The sequence below is a fragment of the Oncorhynchus tshawytscha genome, linkage group LG09, assembly GCF_018296145.1.
Source record: "Oncorhynchus tshawytscha isolate Ot180627B linkage group LG09, Otsh_v2.0, whole genome shotgun sequence".
NCBI lineage: Eukaryota > Metazoa > Chordata > Actinopteri > Salmoniformes > Salmonidae > Oncorhynchus > Oncorhynchus tshawytscha.
In genome coordinates, this window is record NC_056437.1 from 16,683,221 (window position 1) to 16,706,865 (window position 23,645).

General features: G+C 44.3%; 1 protein-coding gene across 1 annotated transcript in view; it reads right to left on the bottom strand.

Annotated features, from left to right (window-relative positions):
* The window catches only part of LOC112257258 (A disintegrin and metalloproteinase with thrombospondin motifs 6-like), a 142,074-nt gene that overhangs the window by 23,854 nt on the left and 94,575 nt on the right, over window positions 1-23,645 (bottom strand). The window contains exons 15-19 of the mRNA XM_042326608.1: window positions 19,387-19,489; window positions 18,447-18,580; window positions 7,379-7,502; window positions 4,349-4,429; window positions 1,233-1,396 (exon numbers count right to left, since the gene is read on the bottom strand). Of these exons, the coding sequence (XP_042182542.1) occupies window positions 1,233-1,396; window positions 4,349-4,429; window positions 7,379-7,502; window positions 18,447-18,580; window positions 19,387-19,489 (606 nt within the window). The remainder of the gene's footprint in view (window positions 1-1,232; window positions 1,397-4,348; window positions 4,430-7,378; window positions 7,503-18,446; window positions 18,581-19,386; window positions 19,490-23,645) is intronic.

Sequence of the window (23,645 nt, forward strand, 5' to 3'; positions counted from 1 at the left end):
AAATGTCCCCACTAAAGAGTTATTTGCTGTTTCTCTGCTATACTGAAGCAGAGACTCAAATGTTATCCAATGGGCAGTGGTGGCACTGTGTTTATGTTAGTGTATGTGATGCAGAAAGGGACCAGAATTCTGCACAGCTTTCAGTTGCCACAAAGGAATGGCCTGTGGTGGGATGGAAAGCTCTGTCTATTCCTAACCCTAACCGGCTTAACCCCAGCCCTATTCCAGTGAAGCTGTGGGGTCTGGTATTTCATGTCCAGGGAAAAGCCACTGTGGTCCTGAGTGCCAATGAGTGGGACGGCTTAGAGAAACACACACAGCACACACAACACACACACACCACAGCACACGCAACACACACCACACACAGCACACACAACATACACAGCACACACAACACACACACACCACAGCACACACAACACACACACACACCACAGCACACACAACACACACACACCAAAGCACACACAACACACACCACACACAGCACACACACACACACACACCACACACAGCACACACACACAACACACACAACACACAGCACACACAACATACACAACACACACACACACACAATACACACACACACTATCATTCACATGCACACACTCAGATACTCACACATTCCATTACACCCACATCCACATAGACACACACACACGCGCACACACACACACACACACACCACACACACACACACACACACACACACACACACACACTCAGACTTTCACATGCCAGAAAACGCTCGCACACTCAAACACACACCCTCACCAAAACACATGCCCATGTGCATTTGAATTTAGCCAGAAATGGCTTTTTCAATATCCACATTGCACATTGTTGTATATATATTGCTGTGTGTATATATATATATAGCTGTTAACCCCAAACCACCATGGTCTTACTGGTCTGGAGGTCAGCTAAGGTTTGCTAGGAGCAGCTGTTGGGCTTTATGTGAATTCAAACTGACAATCTCTCTAGACAGTACAAACAACAATGGCCCGTTTCTCTATAGGTGGGTAACATCTGAAGGTTGTCTTTGTGAAATTCCCTTTTCCATGGAAAACCCCCATCTCCAACTTCCCAAATAGACTAAAGACTCCCGGTAGGCTGAAAGATGCCTGAAAAAGCACTTCTGAGTTTGATCATCTTTCTGTGCCAGAAAAGCAAAGCCCTCCCACATTGTTTACCTGACACACAACAAAACAGCAAAGCGTGGTTACCATGACGACCAGGATTTCCGTGGTGGCTCCCAGGGCCTCTATTGACTCGGGTTCGTCAAGGGGTCTCTTGTAGTGAAACGCCGTGCCTGCGATATCAAACTTTCTGGGCCAGTCGATGGTCCACGCTCCGTTTATGTAGTAGTCATCTCCCTCCGACTTCAGCGCTACAGATGGGTACAGATAGAACACATAGAAGCCCCAGGTAGAAGAATTTTGCTGGGGGAGCTAAGACAAGTCTTCAGCTCATAGGCAGGGTTGAGCGTAGTTCACTGAACCCCCTACAGCTATATAAGCAGCCTGTTAAAATGCTGATAAGAGTATTGAGCAAGAGACTGCCCAGGAATGGTAGCCAAGACAACAGGTTGTGGTAATGTTTTGGTGTGATGTCATCGCCATCAATCATCATCATCTTCATCCTGGAGCTCCCCTAATGTCATTGGCAACTTTCACACACACACACACACACACACACACACACACACACACACACACACACACACACACACTCTTACCTTTCAGAGGGAAATGGAAAAAGCACACACACACACACACTCTTCAGGTGAAAACCTGGAAGAATCCCATGAATACCATTCCTGCATGTCGTCAAAACAATGGAGTCGTCTCCAAGCAAAACACATCTCAAAATATCCACTTTCTCTGGGTTGAATGGGGAGAAACGATCCAACCACTCTGTTGTCTGTTGTCTGTTCTCTCTTTCTCTCTCCATGTGCATGCACTTCACAGCATTTACGCACTTTATTACAACAATATTTATTTTACTCCTCCTGTTTAGGGGATAACTTAGAGTTCATTCTTTACTGCCACCTCATCTACACAGAAAAACGGTCAGCTCTCAGTCCATCTTTACTACTATAATGTTCAGCTCTCAGTCCATCTTTACTACTATAATGTTCAGCTCTCAGTCCATCTTTACGACTAAAATGGTCAGCTCTCAGTCCATCTTTACTGCTAAAATGGTCAGCTCTCAGTCCATCTTTACTACTAAAATGGTCAGCTCTCAGTCCATCTTTACTGCTAAAATGGTCAGCTCTCAGTCCATCTTTACTGCTAAAGTGGTCAGGTCTCAGTCCATCTTTACTACTATAATGTCCAGCTCTCAGTCCATCTTTACTGCTAAAATGGTCAGGTCTCAGTCCATCTTTACTGCTAAAATGGTCAGGTCTCAGTCCATCTTTACTGCTAAAATGGTCAGGTCTCAGTCCATCTTTACTGCTAAAATGGTCAGGTCTCAGTCCATCTTTACTGTTAAAACGGTCAGCTCTGAGTCCATCTTTACTACTATAATGTCCAGCTCTCAGTCCATCTTTACTGTTAAAACGGTCAGCTCTCAGTCCATCTTTACTGTTAAAACGGTCAGCTCTCAGTCCATCTTTACTGTTAAAACGGTCAGCTCTCAGTCCATCTTTACTGTTAAAACGGTCAGCTCTCAGTCCATCTTTACTGTTAAAATGGTCAGCTCTCAGTCCATCTTTACTGTTAAAACAGTCAGCTCTCAGTCCATCTTTACTGCTATAATGTTCAGCTCTCAGTCCATTTTACTGCAAAAATGGTCAGCTCTCAGTCCATTTTTACTGCAAAAATGGTCAGCTCTCAGTCCATCTTTACTACTATAATGTTCAGCTCTCAGTCCATCTTTACTGCTATATTGGTCAGCTCTCAGTCCATCTTTACTGCTATATTGGTCAGCTCTCAGTCCATCTTTACTGCAAAAATGGTCAGCTCTCAGTCCATCTTTACTGCTATAATGTTCAGCTCTCAGTCCATCTTTACTGCAAAAATGGTCAGCTCTCAGTCCATTTTACTGCAAAAATGGTCAGCTCTCAGTCCATTTTACTGCAAAAATGGTCAGCTCTCAATCCATCTTTACTGCAAAAATGGTCAGCTCTCAGTCCATCTTTACTGCTATATTGGTCAGCTCTCAGTCCATTTTACTGCAAAAATGGTCAGCTCTCAGTCCATCTTTACTGCTATATTGGTCAGCTCTCAGTCCATTTTACTGCAAAAATGGTCAGCTCTCACACATTACTTGGAAGGGAAATAGAGAGTGCAGTCTACACAATAGGACACGGTGACAATTGTTAAACTTGGAGATAACAACAACTTTTATATGTTTATATACATCATCCACTAGAATCCATGAGAGATGTCACCACATGGCTGTCACCACTGAGATGTCACCACATGGCTGTCACCACTGAGATGTCACCACATGGCTGTCACCACAGAGATGTCACCACAGAGCTGTCACCACAGCGATGTCACCACATGGCTGTCACCACAGAGATGTCACCACAGAGCTGTCACCACAGAGCTGTCACCACAGGGCTGTCACCACAGGGCTGTCACCACAGAGCTGTCACAGCAGGGCTGTCACCGCAGAGCTGTCACCACAGGGCTGTCACGACAAGGCTGTCACCACAGAGCTGTCACCACAAGGCTGTCACAACAGGGCTGTCACCACAGAGCTGTCACTACAAAGCTGTCACCACAGAGCTGTCACCACAGGGCTGTCACCACATGTCTGTAACTCTAATGACGCCTGACGTTTCAAAGCCTGACTTCAGTCCTCCATCAACACCCTCAGCAGTAAACTTCACCACTCTGTCACACGGCTCTGTCTCTACTTAATGTCAGATCAGACAACAACACTATATTAAGTCCCCTTGTTTGATTGTTTTTCTGTTTAGTCTGGAACTAAGACGGAGAGACTAACGCCAACACTACCCCTGGACATGCACGGAATGGTCTTAATAATGTTGAAGCTAATCATTTAGTGGGAGTTAAAACTGCTTCATGGCATCGTCTGCTCTGCTCTAGACTGAGAAGCACTAAGGGATGAGGAAGACTGAATCTGTAAACAAAGAACAGAACCAAACTGCTAACATTATACAGGTTGATTTCACACTGCTTTCCATTACTGTTCATAAGTTGTGTGGAGTTAAGGACAGGCCATAATGACTCTTAACATTCACAGAGGGATAGAATGATAAGAAATAAAGGGCCATCAAAATAATGAAATAATCTTATTTCTTATAATGACGATGGTCACTTTTCTTGTTGGTTTCATTTTATAGTGTATGAATGAGATCCCTTACCGATGTAGTTTTTGGACATGGCAATTTCTTTGATTTCTATGTGGACTGACCCCCTTGGTATCTGAACAGCCTCCATGTAGCCTGGAAGAGAAGGGGACAAAACCATTACAGACACAGCATAGAAGGAAAACGTGTTTTGTCTATCTAAAATCAAATCAAATCAAATTGTATTTGTCGCATGCGCTGAATACAACAACCTTACCGTGAAATGCTTACTTACGAGCCCTTAAGCAACAATGCAGTTCAAAAAATGTATTTAAGAAATTATTTACTATATAAACTAAAGTAAAAATAAAATAAAAAGTAACACAATAAAATAACAATAACGAAGCTATATACAGGGGATACCGGTACAGAATCAATGTCAGGGTACGGTTAGTCAAGGTAATTTGTACATGTATGTAGGGGTGAAGTGACTATGCATAGATAATAAACAGCGAGTAGCAGCAGTGTACAAACAAAGGGCGGTGGGGGGTCAATGTAAATAGTCCAGGTGACCATTTGATTAATTGTTCAGAAGTCTTATAGCTTGGGGGTAGAATCTGTTAAGGAGCCTTATGGACCTAGACTTGGTGCTCCGGTACTGCTTGCCGTACCGGAAGCAGAGAGAACAGTCTATGACTTGGGTGACTGGAGTCTTTGACAATTTTTTGAGCCTTCCTCTGACACCGCCTAGTTTAGAGGTCATGGATGGCAGGAAGCTTGGTCCCAGTGATGTACCGGGCCCTACGCATTACCTTCTGTAGTGCATTACGGTCGGATGCCGAGCAGTTGCCATACCAGGCGGGGATGCAACCGGTCAGTATGCTATCAATGGTGCAGCTGTAGAACTTTTTAAGGATCTGGGGACCCATGCCAAATCTTTTCTTTTCAAATCGTCTCCTGACTGTTGTTGTGCCCTCTTCATGACTGTCTTGGTGTGTTTGGACCATGACAGTTTGTTGGTGATGTGGACACCTTTCGACGCGCTCCACTACAGCCCCGTCAATGTGAATGGGGGCAGGTTCGGCCCTCCTCTTCCTGTAGTTCACAATCAGCTCCTTTGTCTTGCTCACGTTGAGGGAGAGGTTGTTGTCCTGGCACCACACTGCCAGGTCTCTGACCTCCTCCTTATAGGCTGTCTCATAATTATCAGCAAACTTAATGATGGTGTTGGAGTCATGCTTGCTCACGCAGTCGTGGATGAACAGGGAGTACATGAGAGGACTAAGCATGCACCCCTGAGGGGACCTGTGTTGAGGATCAGCGCACAGATGTGTTGTTGCCTACCCTTACCACCTGGGGGCTGCCCTTCAGGAAGTCCAGGATCCAGTTGCAGAGGGAGGTGTTTAGTCCCAGGTTCCTTAGCTTAGTGATGAGCTTTGAGGGTACTATGGTGTTGAACGCTAAGCTGTAGTCAATGAACAGCATTCTCACATAGGTGTTCCTTTTGTACAGGTGGGAAAGGGCAGTGTGGAGTGCAATTGAGATTGCGTCATCTGTGGATCTGTTGGGGCGGTATGCAAATTGGAGTGGGTCTAAGGTTTCCGGGATGATAGTGTTGATGTGAGCCATGACCAGCCTTTCAAAGTACTTCATGACTACCAACGTGAGGGCTACAGGGCGGTAGTCATTTAGGCAGGTTACCTTCGCTTTCTTGGACTATGGTGGTCCGCTTGACACATTACGGACTCGGTCAAGGAGAGGTTGAAGATGTCAGTGAAGACACTTGCCAGTTGGTCCGCGCATGCTCTGAGTATACGTCCTGATAATCCGTATAGCCCCGCGGCCTTGTGAATGTTGAACTGTTTAAAGGTCTTGCTCACGTAGGCTACGGAGTTGTCCGGAACAGCTGGTGCTCCCATGCATGCTTCAGTGTTGCTTGCCTCGAAGCGAGCATTAAAGGCATTTAGCTCATCTGGTTGGTTTGCTTCACTATGCAGCTCGCGGCTGGGTTTCCCTTTGTAGTCCGTAAAAGTTTGCAAGCCCTGCCACATCCGACGAGCGTCAAAGCCGGTGTAGTAGGATTCAATCTTAGTCCTGTATTGACGCTTTGCATGTTTGATGGTTTGTCTGAGGGCAGAGCGGGAAGCCATATCTTCACTAGTCTTGAACCCAGAGCCAGAATGAAGCCATATCTTCACTAGTCTTGAACCCAGAGCCAGAATGAAGCCAAATCTCCACTAGTCTTGGACCTGGAGCCAGAATGAAGCCATATCTCAACTAGTCTTGGACCTGGAGCCAGAATGAAGCCATATCTCCACTAGTCTAGGACCTGGAGCCAGAATGAAGCCAAATCTCCACTAGTCTTGGACCTGGAGCCAGAATGAAGCCAAATCTCAACTAGTCTTGGACCTGGAGCCAGAATGAAGCCATATCTCCACTAGTCTAGGACCCAGTGCCAGGATGAAGCCATATCTCAACTAGTCTATGACACAGTGGCAGGATGAAGCCATATCTCAACTCTGAGTTCTTCATTGGATGATGTAGTTAATGTGAATATATTATTCTTACATTTAACATGTTTCTCAACTCCCAAAAACATATGCTTTATCATTGGGTGACAAAGGGGGGAAAGATTTCCATGAAAAATTAAGTGTTTTGGCTACATTGCTCTGTTGGCCCTTGGACAGGGCTGCTCTGCCAAAAATAGTTTTCACCTTGCTTTTCAGCATGGGGATGTGTCTCCCGGAAAGTGATTACAAATGTGCAGTGTTCGGCAGCTTTCAGATCGCACAGAGTAGCGGACACTCTCAAAAACATAATTTACTCTTCTCTATACACTTGTCTTCTCTACACTATAAACTCTTCTCTTCTCTACTCCTATATTCTCTCCACTATAAACACTTCTTCTCTTCTCTACTCCTGTCTTCTGTACACTATACACTCTTCTTCTCTACTCCTGTCTTCTGTACACTATACACTCTTCTTATCTTCTCTACGCTTCTCTTCTTTACACAATACACTCCCTTTTTCTTTGTATGGAACTTAAACATTTGCACACCTGAAGTAAGGAGCCCTATCAGGTTCTGTTCCCAGCATGGGGCTTACCTCCTCTGGGCAGAGAGTCATTGAACAGTCCCTCTGTGGCCTCACAGGTGCTGCCGTCACCGCCACACACCCGACAGCGGTCCTCCTTGGCATCTGAGCTCAGGATGTTGTCACAGCCTACGTGCTGAGAGAGGAGACATGGTACCATGTTTTATTACATTAAGTACAACTTACAGTATACTATAATAATACTGTTTAATAATACCATAATAATATCATAGTAATAAAGACAAGTGCTAAATAAATGACTTTATGTCTGTGGAGGCTGCATGGAGCAGCAGTTTTATGTAAATGAAAATGCTGACTCATGATTGGATAGTACCTGGGTACTACCAACAGTAGAATTACAGTAGGATGAGAAGGTCAGACGGACATATAGCCAATCTCTTTAGAGAGTTACAGTAAAGTAAGTATTTCAGCATTTTACACACTCTCTGTCTGTCTCTGTTTCTGTATGATATGTCAGATTAAATAATAAAGACAGACACAAATGTCAAGTTCAATAGTCATGTTCAAGTATTGTACAAGTCCCTACATACAGGGTCCGGGGAGCAGCCCAGCTAGTTGATTACCTATCAACTAGACTCCGTAACATCATCCTTTTCAATAGAAAGTGCAAACATAACAGCATAACATTACGTTTTTAACACTCAAGTCATAACAAATTAAAATGAATTACATTTTCTTTTTACTTCAGTTGTCATCTTCCTCTTTTCTTAAAACTATTGTTTTATGTAACAGAGGACAGGTTAACACAGTCGCTTCCTTACAGAGTAAGTCTGTCCGGTGGCTTCCACAGCCGAACCACCTGTGAGTAAGTATGGTCTCTGACAGGGGTAGGTCAAGGGTCATGAGCTGGTGAGCCTGGTGAGGTAGAAGCCTCACCCTCAGTTGGCTCATGTCTCAATTCTGCACCCCTTGCCTTTAGGCCTGGACTGTGATCCAGCTCATCTAGGTGAGTGTATGGTGTGTTCTGGTTTGTCTGCTCTGCTACGCGCAGATCCACCTGACTACAACGTTAGAGGGAGCCACCAACATCCAGCAGTAATAATGTGGTGCTACTCTCTGTAGGCACGTGCCCGGGCTCCAAAATCCTGAGTGGTCTCCCAACAGCGGTTTCATCCTTATCGTTTCACCTCCAGCTCTGGTAGGTCTCAAGCAGTCCGGTCGTAGAAGCACTTAGCGAGCTGCTTTCTGTGACGTAGTTTGTCCGTGACGCCAACCATGACTCAGGGCTCAAGGAGCTTGTTGGCTACAGGGATGGTTGTCTTCAGACGTCAGGACAGAAGGCATTGTGCTGGGCTACTGTCCTTTCAAGGGGTCATTTCCATCACGCAAGACCCTGCATAACATGTTTCTATCAGGGGTCGTTGCTATCATGCAAGGCCCTGCATAACATGTTTCTATCAGGGGTCGTTGCTATTATGCAAGGCCCTGCATAACATGTTTATATGAGGGGTCGTTGCTGTCATGCAAGGCCCTGTGTAACAGGTTTCTTGCAATCTTGACAGCTGACTCTGCCTTGCCATTTGCTTATGGGTGCCTTGAAGAGGAGGTCACGTGGTCAAGAGGAGGTCAACTCCCATTCTGAGGCGAAACACTTGAACTGTGCAGTGAATTGTGGGCCATTGTCCGTGATTACCTTGTCAGGCTGACCTTGCCTTGCAAACTGCGCCTTGCAGCGCTTTATGACCGTCTCTGCAGACAAGTCAGGGAGCAGTTTAATTCTCCAAAAGTCAGAGTAGTGATCAACGATGAGAAGACAGTCCTTTCGCCTGTGGCTGAATAAGTCCATGTTGACGATATGCCAGGCCCTTGTGGGCCATCTGACATCATGGTTTCCTTTTGCTGTTCATGAGCGTACTCGTTGCACGTGGTACAGCTGCTGACAAAGTCTTTAATTTCTGCTTGCATGTTTGTCCAGTATAATGTTTTGCGTGCCTGGTGATAGCACCTCCAATGTGACTGGAGTGTATGCGGGTAAACATCTCTGGACGTAGTGATTTGGAGATAATGATCTTCTGATCTCTGAACAAGATGCCATTTTGCACGCTGATCCCGTCTCGAAAGGTCCATTATTCTCTCGCTGTGAAAGGTGTCTCCTCCTTCAGTATGGCCAACCTGTGAGAACCATGGACTTCAGTGACTGCAGGTGTTCGGCCTTGTCAGTGTGTTGTCTGATCTGGGCTAGGCGGTGATCTGTGATGTTCAAGTAGTCTGCCTGATTGATCTGTTGAACATCTTGTTGTTCCTGCTGTAGCAAACAGATGGCCTGCCGCTGATAGACAGTGCCTCTGCCTGTATATTGTGCTGTTGCCCTGCTCAGTGTGTCGCTGATGTACATCTCTGGTCCTGGCTTGTAGATGACCTTCAGGCTGTAATTTTTCAGAGTCAGGAGCATGCTTTGAAGCATCTTGGGCTCGTTGAGGAGAGGTTTACTGAATATGGCAATGAGTGGTTTGTGGTCAGTTTCAAGTCGTGATGGAATCACTGGCAGGAGAATAGACCATGCTGAGGCACTCTTTCTCAATTTGTGCATAGTTTTGTTTGGTGGGGCTGAGCGCTCTTGAGGCAAATGCAATGGGCTGGCCTTCCTGCCTAAGGCAGCATCCTAGTCCACATTGCCTGGAGTCGCTCTGGATTGTGACAGGCTTCGTAACGTTGTAGTAGCGCAACACAGGCATGGATGAAGCCAGAGATTGAATCTCTTGCACTGTGGCCTCGTGTTTGGATAGCTGTGCCATGGTGTGTCTTAGTCCACCAGCAGACTGCTGATAGGTATGCCGATGAGACGCTGCACTCCTTTTGCATCAGACGGGTTTGGCGTGTCGAGGATCGCTCTGACTTTGTCTGGGTCTGGCTTCAGGCCTATGGCTGAGAGAATGTGACCATGGAAGTGGATGTATTTCACCTTGAGCTGCAGCTTCTTCAGGCCAAGGCGCAGCTTAACTGATCGGCAATGCTCCATCAGTGCCAGGAGCTTCACATCGTGGTTGCATACTACTTCTTTGTCTGTGTCACCGCAACCTACAATCAGGACATCATCAGCAATAGGTTCAATGTCCTTGAGCCCAGCCAGTAACTCGTGCTGCTTGTGTTGGTCTACCTCAGGCGCCTCGGAGACACCAAAGGGGTGCTTGAGTCAGCATTTCCCGGAGACACCAAAGGGGTGCTTGAGTCAGCATTTCCGACCCCAGGGGGTTCAGAATGTAGTCCTGAAGCTGCTTTCTTCATCCAACTTACATTGCAGGAATGCATCTTGGGAAGCTTGTAGAGGACATCCTCCAGTGTCGGCATGATGTAGTGGAAACGTTTCAGTTCTTGGTTTAGATGCTTTGGGTCGATGCAGACTCTCAGCTTCTCTGGTTTTTTCACTATGACCATATTGCTGATCCAGTCAGTTGGTTCAGTCACAGATGTCATGTGGCCATCGCCCTCATACTTGTCAGCTAGGCCTTCACAGCCACTTTCATTGCAATGGGCACATTACGAGAAGCACGCTAGACTGGAGTGACACTGTCATCCAATTCAAAATGTACCCCTGCAGGTACTGATTCGACAGGTCTGTTGAATACATCGTCATATCTGCTGAGTAGTTGTTCTTTGGAGGGGGATCCATGCTGGACATGCTCCACAATGTGCAGGTCATTTGGTACGGGGAACTGCATCAGTTCCAGGCGTTCGCATGTATAGCCTCAGAGGAGAGGATGTTGACTGCTTTTCACGATATCAAACTCCAGCTTGTATTTGTGTCCCCGAATAACACATTCAGTTTCAAAGATGCCCATAGAGCTCATTAGCTCTCCTGAGTACAACTTTAGTCTAGTATCGCTGGGCAAGAGATGTGTGTCAGGTGCCAGATTGATTATGTTGCACGTAGCACCGGAATCCAGTTGACTTTTTGCAGCTTGTTGTGTTATCGTAGTGTCACAAACCATTTCTTCCCTCTTGAGTGTACAACCCCAATGGATTCATACATGTAAATGTCACTTTCACTGTTCTGAACATTGAGTGACATCATCAACACAGTGACTCTTGCCCTCACTCACCCTTCTTTTGCTTTTGAGACACACTTTTGCAAAGTGATTATTAGTTCCACAAGCTCTGCATGGCTTTCCATAGGCAGAGCAGTGGTCTTTGCGTCTTGCGTGTGCATTTCCACAGTATTTGCATGCTATGGGGCTATCTGTGTTCGCCATTCGTGGTGAATTACTCTGCCTTGATTGGTTTTGTCTGAATGTTTGCCTGGCAACAGCGTGAACAGTCTCAGCGTCAGTGTGTGGGGTTTCCATTTATATTGCTCTCATTCTCATGTCAGTGATGACTTCGGCAGGGCGGCACATTTCAATGGAATTTACTAGAGGTCGACCGATTGTGATTTGTCAACGCCGATACAGATACCGATTATTGGAGAACCAAAAAAAGCCGATATTTTATATATATATTTGTAATAATGACAATTACAACAATACTGAATGAACAATGAACACATATTTTAACTTAATATAATACATCAATAAAATCAATTTAGTCTCAAATAAATAATGAAACATGTTAAATTTGGTTTAAATAATGCAAAAAAGTGTTGGAGAAGAAAGTAAAAGTGCAATATGTGCCATGTAAAAAATCGAACGTTTAAGTTCCTTGCTCAGAACATGAGAACATATGAAAGCTAGTGGTTCCTTTTAACATGAGTCTTCAATATTCCCAGGTAAGAAGTTTTAGGTTGTAGTTATTATCGGACTATTTCTCTCTATACCATTTGTATTTCTTATATCTTTGACTATTCGATGTTCTAATAGTCACTTTAGTATTGCCAGCCTAATCTCGGGAGTTGACAGGCTTGAAGACATAAACACGCTTGAAGCATTGCGAAGAGCTGCTGGCAAACACAGGAAAGTGCTGTTTGAATGAATGCTTACGAGCCTGCTGCTGCCTACCACCGCTCAGTCAGACAGCGCTATCAAATCATAGACTTAATTATAATATAATAACAACCAGAAATACGAGCCTTTGGTCATTAATATGGTCAAATCCGGAAACTACAATTTCGAAAACAAAATGTTTATTCTTTCAGTGAAATACGGAACCGTTCCGTATTTTATCTAACGGGTGGCATCCATAAGTCTAAATATTGCTGTTACATTGCACAACTTTCAATGTTATGTCATAATTATGTACAATTCTGGCAAATTAGTTTGCAACGAGCCAGGCGGCCCAAACTGTTGCATATACCCTGACTCTGCGTGCAATGAACGCAAGAGAAGTGACACAATTTCCCGAGTTAATATTGCCTGCTAACATTAATTTATTTTCACTAAATATGCAGGTTTAAAAATATATGCTTCTGTGTATTGATTTTAAGAAAGGCATTGATGTTTATGGTTAGATACATTCGTGCAACGGTTGTGCTTTTTTCGCAAATGCGCTTTTGTTAAATCATCCCCCGTTTGGCGAAGTTGGCTGTCTTTGTTAGGAAGAAATGGTCTTCACACAGTTCGCAACGAGCCAGGTGGCCCAAACTGCTGCATGTACCCTGACTCTGTTGCACAGAACGCAAGAGAAGTGACACAATTTCCCTAGTTAAAATAAATTAATGTTAGCAGGCAATATTAACTAAATATGCCAGTTTAAAAATATATATTTGTGTATTGATTTTAAGAAAGACATTGTTTATGGTTAGGTACACATTGGTGCAACGACAGTGCTTTTTTTTGCGAATTCACCCATTTGACGAAGTAGGCTGTAATTCGATGATAAATTAACAGGCACCACATCGATTATTTGCAACGCAGGACAAGCTAGTTAAACTAGTAATATCATCAATACCATGTGTAGTTATCTAGTGATTATGTTAAGATTGATTGTTTTTTAGAAGAGAAGTTTAATGCTAGCTAGCACCTTACCTTGGCTCCTTGCTGCACTCGCGTAACAAGTGTTCAGCCTGCCACGCAATCTGCTCGTGGATTGCAATGTAATCGGCCACAATCGGTGTCCAAAAATGCAGATTACCGATTGTTAGGAAAACCTGAAATCGGGCCCTAATTAATCGGCCATTACGATTAATCGGTCAACCTCTAGCATTTACTAATGTTAAGCTTCTCTCTCTTAGTAGACACCGGCATGTGTCCTCATTTGCAATTCCCAATACTATTTTGTCACAAATCAGTTCATCTTTCAATCCCCGTATTCACAAGTAGCGGATCTTTCTCTCAAACGGGTTACAAAGTTGTGTACTGACTCACCCTCTTCCTGTTTGCAGGTTCCAAAAACTAATTCCCCAATGCATCCATTATGGCCTTTGCATCACCCTGTTGTTGTGTTGCGTGGGTGAGATTGTGCCGGCAGATGTGCCTGCATTCGCTGCCCACTAAGCTCCTCAGAGTTGCCGCTTGGACCTCGTTGGGTTTTTCATGTAGACCAGTCACTAGTGCATAGTCCTCGAATTCATCCCTGAAGTTGTCCCAAGTAGTATTCCAGTCCCCTGTGAGAACCACGGGTTTTGGTAGCGGAATGTTTGCTGCCATAGCGATGAAAAAGGAGATCTCTTTGCCTTCAGCCATCGAGGTAGGTGGTGATGCTAGCCAGACAGCCAGCTAACAACAATTTGATCAGTGGTGTTACTAACATTAGCAGTAGACTACACATGCGTTCACATATGGAACCTAACTGCGCCTATAATGTACTTAGCGACAAAAATAACAAACGTCAAGGTTTTCGAGCTGGTACCATGAATACTACTTGGGACAACTTCAGGGATGAATTGGTCCACTCACACAGACAGCATCGTGAAGAAGGCGCAGCAGCGCCTCTTCAACCTCAGGAGGCTGAAGAAATTTGGCTTGTCACCAAAAGCACTCACAAACTTCTACAGATGCACAATCGAGAGCATCCTGGCGGGCTGTATCACCGCCTGGTACGGCCACTGCTCCGCCCACAACCGTAAGGCTCTCCAGAGGGTAGTGAGGTCTGCACAACGCATCACCGGGGCAAACTACCTGCCCTCCAGGACACCTACACCACCCGATGTTACAGGAAGGCCATAAAGATCATCAAGGACATCAACCACCCGAGCCACTGCCTGTTCACCCCGCTATCATCCAGAAGGCGAGGTCAGTACAGGTGCATCAAAGCTGGGACCGAGAGACTGAAAAACAGCTTCTATCTCAAGGCCATCAGACTGTTAAACAGCCACCACTAACATTGAGTGGCTACTGCCAACACACTGTCAATGACACTGACTCAACTCCAGCCACTTTAATAATGGGAATTGATGGGAAATGATGTAAATATATAAACAATGCTACCTTATATAATGTTACTTACCCTACATTATTCATCTCATATGCATACGTATATACTGTACTCTATATCATCGACTGCATCCTTATGTAATACATGTATCACTAGCCACTTTAACTATGCCACTTTGTTTACATACTCATCTCATATGTATATACTGTACTCGATATCATCTACTGTATCTTGCCTATGCTGCTCTGTACCATCACTCATTCATATATCCTTATGTACATATTCTTTATCCCCTTACACTGTGTATAAGACAGTAGTTTTGGAATTGTTAGTTAGATTACTTGTTGGTTATTACTGCATTGTCGGAACTAGAAGCACAAGCATTTCGCTACACTCGCATTAACATCTGCTAACCATGTGTATGTGACAAATAAAATTTGATTTGATTTGATTTGATATATCAGATTAAATAATAAAGACAGACACAAATGTCAAGTTCAATAGTCATGTTCAAGTATTGTAAAAGTCCCTACATACAGGGTCCGGGGAGCAGCCCAGCTAGTTGATTACCAATCAACTAGACTCAACTAGAGTTTTATTTGTCACATGCGCCGAATACAACAGTGAAATACTTACTTACAAGCCCTTAATCAATAATGTTGTTTTAAGAAAAATAAGTGTTAAGTAAAAAATAGATAAGAAAAAATGTACAATTTAAAAGAATTAAAGAGCAGCAGTAAAATAACAGGAGCGAGGCTATCAGGGGACACCAGTTAGTCGAGGTAATTGAGGTAATATGTACATGTACTGTAGGGAGAGTTAAAGTGACTATGCATAGATAATAAACAGAGAGTAGCAGCAGCATAACAGAGGGGGGTAAAAACAAAGGGGGTGACAATGCAAATAGTCTGATACTCTGCTCTACCTGTTCTCTCTCTCCTTCTCAATCTCGCCATTTCTCTGCTCTGTCTGTTCTCTCTCTCCTTCTCAATCTCTCCATTTCTCTGCTCTTTCTGTTCTCTCTCCTTCTCAATCTCTCCATTTCTCTGCTCTGTCTGTTCTCTCTCTCCTTCTCAATCTCTCCATTTCTCTGCTCTGTCTGTTCTCTCTCTCCTTCTCAATCTCTCCATTTCTCTGCTCTGTCTGTTCTCTCTCTCCTTCTCAATCTCTCCATTTCTCTGCTCTTTCTGTTCTCTCTCCTTCTCAATCTCTCCATTTCTCTGCTCTGTCTGTTCTCTCTCTCCTTCTCAATCTCTCCATTTCTCTGCTCTTTCTGTTCTCTCTCCTTCTCAATCTCTCCATTTCTCTGCTCTGTCTGTTCTCTCTCTCCTTCTCAATCTCTCCATTTCTCTGCTCTGTCTGTTCTTTCTCTCCTTCTCAATCTCTCCATTTCTCTGCTCTGTCTGTTCTCTCTCTCCTTCTCAATCTCTCCATTTCTCTGCTCTGTCTGTTCTTTCTCTCCTTCTCAATCTCTCCATTTCTCTGCTCTGTCTGTTCTCTCTCTCCTTCTCAATCTCTCCATTTCTCTGCTCTTTCTGTTCTCTCTCCTTCTCAATCTCTCCATTTCTCTGCTCTTTCTGTTCTCTCTCCTTCTCAATCTCTCCATTTCTCTGCTCTGTCTGTTCTTTCTCTCCTTCTCAATCTCTCCATTTCTCTGCTCTGTCTGTTCTCTCTCTCCTTCTCAATCTCTCCATTTCTCTGCTCTGTCTGTTCTCTCTCTCCTTCTCAATCTCTCCATTTCTCTGCTCTTTCTGTTCTCTCTCCTTCTCAATCTCTTCATTTTTCTGCTCTGTCTGTTCTTTCTCTCCTTCTCAATCTCTCCATTTCTCTGCTCTATCTGTTCTCTCTCTCCTTCTCAATCTCTCCATTTCTCTGCTCTTTCTGTTCTCTCTCCTTCTCAATCTCTTCATTTTTCTGCTCTGTCTGTTCTCTCTCTCCTTCTCAATCTCTCCATTTCTCTGCTCTATCTGTTCTCTCTCTCCTTCTCAATCTCTCCATTTCTCTGCTCTGTCTGTTCTCTCTCTCCTTCTCAATCTCTCCATTTCTCTGCTCTATCTGTTCTCTCTCTCCTTCTCAATCTCTCCATTTCTCTGCTCTGTCTGTTCTCTCTCTCCTTCTCAATCTCTCCATTTCTCTGCTCTGTCTGTTCTCTCTCCTTCTCAATCTCTCCATTTCTCTGCTCTATCTGTTCTCTCTCTCCTTCTCAATCTCTCCATTTCTCTGCTCTATCTGTTCTCTCTCTCCTTCTCAATCTCTCCATTTCTCTGCTCTATCTGTTCTCTCTCTCCTTCTCAATCTCTCCATTTCTCTGCTCTATCTGTTCTCTCCTTCTCAATCTCTCCATTTCTCTGCTCTATCTGTTCTCTCCTTCTCAATCTCTCCATTTCTCTGCTCTATCTGTTCTCTCCTTCTCAATCTCTCCATTTCTCTGCTCTATCTGTTCTCTCCTTCTCAATCTCTCCATTTCTCTGCTCTATCTGTTCTCTCCTTCTCAATCTCTCCATTTCTCTGCTCTATCCCTATCACGTTCTTCTTACTTTCATTTTCTAATTGTTCTCTCTCCCCCTCTGTCTTTCTCCCAACACGTGTGTAGGCCTATACACATTATATTGAGCATTTCTGAGCAGCCTCCAAGCAGACGTTGTTCCAGAGGTTTATCACACCGTGTCAGATACTCCATAAGACCAACTGCTGCTGAAATAAAAAATACCTTGGACTGTGACTAGGAATAAATGTGTCCCAGTACTCTGCAGGAAGAAACCTCCAACACACACACACATACAGGCACACACACACACACAAACACAAACACACATACACAAAAACCCTAACTCATTGTTCTGTACAGTGTACACACACGGAACAAAGACAACATTAGGTCCCAGATCTCAGTAATAAACAGCGATTTTCAGATGACTCCTATCTCTCTCTCTCTCTCTCTCTCACCGTGCCCTCTCCATTGATGCAGATGTCCAGTGAATCTAATCAACACAAACACTGTGACTACAAACTGAGTCAGAGGGTCAGGTTTCCTGGTCAGGAAAGCCTCATGGACACTTCCATTACATTATGTTACAGTCATCTATTTTATTAGCTTGTTGGTTATAATGTAATACGGTCATGTCCATGGTAGAGTGCTTCTCCTATGGGTTAGTCAGTACCCACTGGTGGGCTCTGGGTCACAGGCTGTCTTATTTAGGGTCACACTGGCTGGATCCTGTCTGGAAGCAGCGTGGGTCTGGTTGATCTTTGTCTTGTTGACTGGGGTGACTCACAGCACAAAGTGTGGGAACCAGGAGGGAAAAAATATGCTACAACCTAAAAGGGATCTTCGGCTGTCCCCATAGGAGGATTGGCTGAAAGCCGTGTCCCCATAGGAGGATTGGCTGAAAGCCGTGTCCCCATAGGAGGATTGGCTGAAAGCCGTGTCCCCATAGGAGGATTGGCTGAAAGCCGTGTCCCCATAGGAGGATTGGCTGAAAGCCGTGTCTCCTTGAAGAACATTTTTGAGTTCCATGTATAACCCTTTAAACAGAGGGTGGAAACATGGAAACAGAAGGGGTTATCCTATGGGGATAGCCGAAGAACCCTTTTCAAACCCTTTTTTCTACGAGTGTACTTTAAGCAGACGCTCTTATTTGGAAAAATGTACAGTCATTGAACCTTGATGTGACCACCACTACGTTACAAGAACACTTACAACACTCAAGACACGCAGACAGACAGATAGATAGACACCCTTTCTATTCCTTTCTCTCTCTGTCTGTCTCTGTCTCTGTCTCTCTCTCTCTTACTCCCACTGTCTCTCTCTCACCTTGCACTCTCCATTGATGCAGATGTCCATTGAGTCGGCCTGGCAGCGTGTTCCATCGATGACGGCCGGGGAGCGCTCAGTGTAGAAGTTATATCCCTCCGCCAGACAGTTCAGAGCACACGGCTTCACACCACCTGGAGCACACAGGGCAGAGGTCACAAGGTCAAACGTAGTGGACCCACTTCCACAGGGCAGGTGACAAGTCATGTACACTTAGTTATAAATACAGTAGAGAGAGTTCAGCAAAAACGGAATATATAATATATGCCATTTAGCAGACGCTTTTAACCAAAATAACTTATAGTCATGCATACATTTTACATATGGGTGGCACCAGGGAGAATCAAACCACAACCCTTGGCTTTGTAGGCACCATGTTTTACTGACTGAGCCACACTGACCACAAACTTAGTGTCATTAGAGACATTTGTCACAGAGACAGTAACCTGGGCCAACACCCACAAACAGGAAGTAGAGGGCCCAGACAGAAAACTAAGGTTCAGCCAGAAGGATTACAGGTTCCCACACAAATTATAACAGGTTCTATAACATCATCCATGATGAGTGACATCAGTAGGAATTCATCTATCTACAGTAAAATAAAATAATTCTGTTTACTATATTGATTTAAAAAAGCACAGGATTGCTTTTGTGGTGTTAGTTGTGAGCTAGGAGTCCCAGGAGACCAAGCAAGGCCAGGGCTGAGCTGTGCTCCTCTGCTCTCCTCTAGAGTTGGTTGATAGTAATAAAGAGTTCTATTCGTCAGCCCCCAGATCCTGGACCTGGGGAATGACGTCACTACAGCACTGTCACCGGGAGAGATAGCTGGGGCTGCCAACATAAACCGCCGTTACACACACACACAAACTACAAACGGGTGGAGAAAAACAGAGCGATGGAGTGGAGCGATGGATGGATTGACGCATTATTCCGATCTCACCTCCGGTGTAGGGCTTCCAGTTGTAGTATTTCCCACGGAACGGCAAACTGTCGAAGTCGGCACACTGCTTCTCACGGAAATCCCGCGATCCCAATGGACACGCCTGGAACACAGCAAAACAAAACGTTAGGATATGTCAGGGTATGCATCGCAGTGCTAGCTGTGCCACCAGAGATTCTGGGTTCGAGCCCAGGCTCTGCCGCAGCCGGCTGCGACCGGGAGCCTCATGGGGCAACGCACAATTGGCCTAGCGTCATCCGGGTTAGGGAGGGTTTGGCCGGCAGGGATATCCTTGTCTCATCGCGCACTATTTTTATTTTTATTTTACCTTTATTTAACTAGGCAAGTCAGTTAAGAAGAAATTCTTATTTTCAATGATGGCCTAGGAACAGTGGGTTAACTGCCTGTTCAGGGGCAGAACGACAGATATGTACCTTGTCAGCTCGGGGATTCAAACTTGCAACCTTTCGGCTACTAGTCCAATGCTCTAACCACTAGGCTACCCTGCCGCCCCAGAGACTCCTGTGTCGGGCCGGGTGCAGTGCACGCTGACCAGGTCGCTAGGTGTACGGTGTTTCCTCTCTGTGTGTGTGTGTGTGTGTGTGTGTGTGTGTGTGTGTGTGTGTGTGTGTGTGTGTGTGTGTGTGTGTGTGTGTGTGTGTGTGTGTGTGTGTGTGTGTGTGTGTGTGTGTGTCTGTGTGTGTGCTGTATGTGTGCGTATGTGTGTGAAAGCCAGCAGCACTTTCCCTCAGGACAAATAAAAACTCTGAGTTTGCTCAGGTCAAAGCTATATCTCACAGGCTGAAAGTAGAGCAGGCTAAACAGGACTGAACACCCCCACACACACACACTACAGGCCTGAACCCAGCTGAAGGAAAGGGTGACCGACGTTCATTACTATGCTGCATCAGATAGGGTGCAGCATCAGATGACCTGGCCTACACAGTCACACGACCTAGACCCAATTAAAATGGTTTGGGATGAGTTGGACTGCAGAGTGAAGGAAAAGCTGCCAACAAGTGCTCAGCATATGTGGGAACTCCTTCAAGACTGTTGGAAAAGGATTCCAGGTGATGCTGGTTGAGGGAATGCCAAGAGTGTGCAAAGCTGTCATCAAGGCAAAGGGTGGCTACTTTGAGAATCTCAAATATATTTTTGGGTTACTGCATGATTCCATATGTGTTATTTCATAGTTTTGATGTCTTCACTATTATTCTACAATGTAGAAAATAGTAAAAATAAAGAAAAACCCTTGAATGAGTAGGTGAGTAGGAATCTTATGTCTTAATTAAAGGGGCAGTGTTGTATTTTTAGACAGGCTTGATAATGGAAATAAGCCAATAGGCAGAGGGGTTAACTAGATTTTATTTTATTTATCCGTTATTTTACCAGGTAAGTTGACTGAGAACACATTCTCATTTGCAGCAACAACCTGGGGAATAGTTACAGGGGAGAGGAGGGGGATGAATGAGCCAATTGTAAACTGGGGATTATTAGGTGACCGTGATGGTTTGAGGGTCAGATTGGGAATTTAGCCAGGACACCAGGGTTAACACCCCTACTCTTACAATAAGTGCCATGGGATCTTTAATAACCTCAGAAAGTCAGGACACCCGTTTCACGGCCCATCCGAAAGACGGCACCTTACACAGGGCAGTGTCCCCAATCACTGCCCTGGGGAATTGGGATATTTTTTTTAGACCAGAGGAAAGTGTGCCTCTTCTGGACCTTCAACACCACTTCCAGCAGCATCTGGTCTCCCAGCCAGGGACTGACTAGGACCAACCCTGCTTAGCTTCAGAAGCAAGCCAGCAGTGGTATGCAGGGTGGTATGCTGCTGGCAAATTGTCTAATTCTCTGTATGGCAATAATAATGAATTTACAACACAATACAATGCATTTTACAGCCACCTATTTGGCCCATGGTGTTACAGACAATGTACAAAATCATGAATTAATGTCAAGCCCTTCATAATGTAAAAACCTTTTTAAAAGTCTTACACAATGTAGGCCTCATTGAACACCACATGTAGGCTACTGTAGGCTACATCATAGAAATCAAAAGCTATTTCCATGTGAAAATGTTCTGGGATTTGTTCCATTTGGTTTTGTTGGTAGGCCTACATTGTGCTCCAATATCCACAATAGCCTATTGGCTACAGTCTAAAACTGAAATTGCACAAGTTTCCACTCACAAGACCTAAAAATTTGCTCAGTGCCTCAAAATATCAGAAGGAACATTGGTGAGTGCGCAGTGCGGACCACTGCTCTAGAGAACAACATATACTCAATTGTACCTGCATTCAATACTAATTTCAGGTCAATAAAGTTTTCTGTAATACAATGAAGGCAGTCTGCAGTTCAGATAGAGACTGGTCAACCTTGGGGGCAATAGCATACACAACAGTATCATCGGCATACAAGTGCAGGTTACAATTTTTTACAGACAAGATATTGTTAATGTAAACAATAAAAAGTACAGTACTTGGGCCGCCTTCCAAACCTTGTGTCACGCCCTGGCCATAGAGAGGTTTTATTCTCTATTTTGGTTAGGCCAGGGTGTGACTACGGTGGGCATTCTATGTTGTTTTTTCTATGTTTTTGTATTTCTTTGTTTTGGGCTGGTATGGTTCTCAATCAGGGACAGCTGTCGATCGTTGTCTCTGATTGGGAACCATACTTAGGTAGCTCTTGCCCACATGGGTTTTGTGGGTAGTTGTTTTCTGTATTGTTAGTTTCCTTACAGAACTGTTCATTTTCCTCTTTGTTATTTTTGGTTGTAGTGTTCTGATTTTAATAAAATATCATGAACACGTCTCATGCTGCACTTTGATCCAGTCATTCACAGGAAGAGGATCGTTACACCTTGGGAATAGTACCAGATATGATCGTCAGGTTAAAAATATTGGTTAATGATCCAGCAATCAGGGGGGCAGAGAGCTGCAGTAAAAACGGATGAAGCTCATCAGCCCCAGCTGATTTTATTTTTTTACACCAATCTTAAGGCATCTAATGTAGCACATCACAGGTAGAAAATTGTTGAAATGAAAACAAAGATGCACTAGAAGTTAAGGTTACCTGTCGAGTCAGAGGGAAGAGGAGTCGATTGACTGACCAGGGTCAATTAAAACACTGTTTCTCTCAAATAAAAAGCCTGCAGAGATAAAATGATAAAAAGCATCACTTATCTCATTCTTCTCAGTTCTGATGCCAGAGTCAGACAGAACCTGCTCAGGCAGGGAAGAAAATGGATTTGTACGCTTCAGTGCATTACTGTTTTCGAAAATGTTGAAGGATCAGAGAGAGCTTAAAAAGAAGCCTGATTTAGCGGTCTTAATGGAGATAGTACATCTGTTTCTCAATTGTCTGAAAGACTGCCAGTCCATTAGTCAATTTTCCTTGCTTTGGCCCAGGCCTGATTTCTCATCTGAAAGAGCTCAGATAGCTCATTGTGTTAATTTGCCAGAGGAATATATATGAAGGAAAAAGGGTCAGGAATACAGGGTATAGTGGCTAAATCAGATAAACTGGGTAGTTCGAGCCCTGAATGCTGACAGGCTGAAAGCTGTGGTATATCAGACCGCATACCATGGGTATGACAAAACATTTATTTGTACTGCTCTAATTATATTGGTAACCAGTTTAAAATAGCAATAAGGCACCTTTGGGTTTGTGAAATATGGTCAATATACCACGTGTCCTTGTCACAGCTGTTGGTTTAAGAAGGTGAGGACCAAGGTGCAGCGTGGTACGTGTTCATCCTTTTATTAATGGAACTGAACACTGATTAACAAAGAGAACAACCAAAACAGTTCTGTCTGGTGCAGACACAAAAACAGAAAGCAACTACCCACAAAACCAATGTGGGCAAGAGCTACCTAAGTATGGTTCTTAATCAGAGACAACGATAGACAGCTGTCCCTGATTGAGAACCATACCCGGGCAAAAACAAAGAAATACAAAAACATAGAAAAACAACATAGAATGCCCACCCTAGTCACACCCTGGCCTAACCAAAATAGAGAATAAAAGCCTCTCTATGGCCAGGGCGTGACAGTCCTAGCACCACACGTTGCGTTGTGCGTAAGAAAAGCCCTTAGCCGTGGTATATTGGCCATATACCACACCCCCTCAGGCCTTATTAAGTAGAACATGTCATGTAAAAAGCCTTGAGGAGAAAAAAAAAAGGATTAGTATTTTGCTGTTTCGTATCTCTAACACATACACTATATATACAAAAGTATGTGGACACCCCTTCA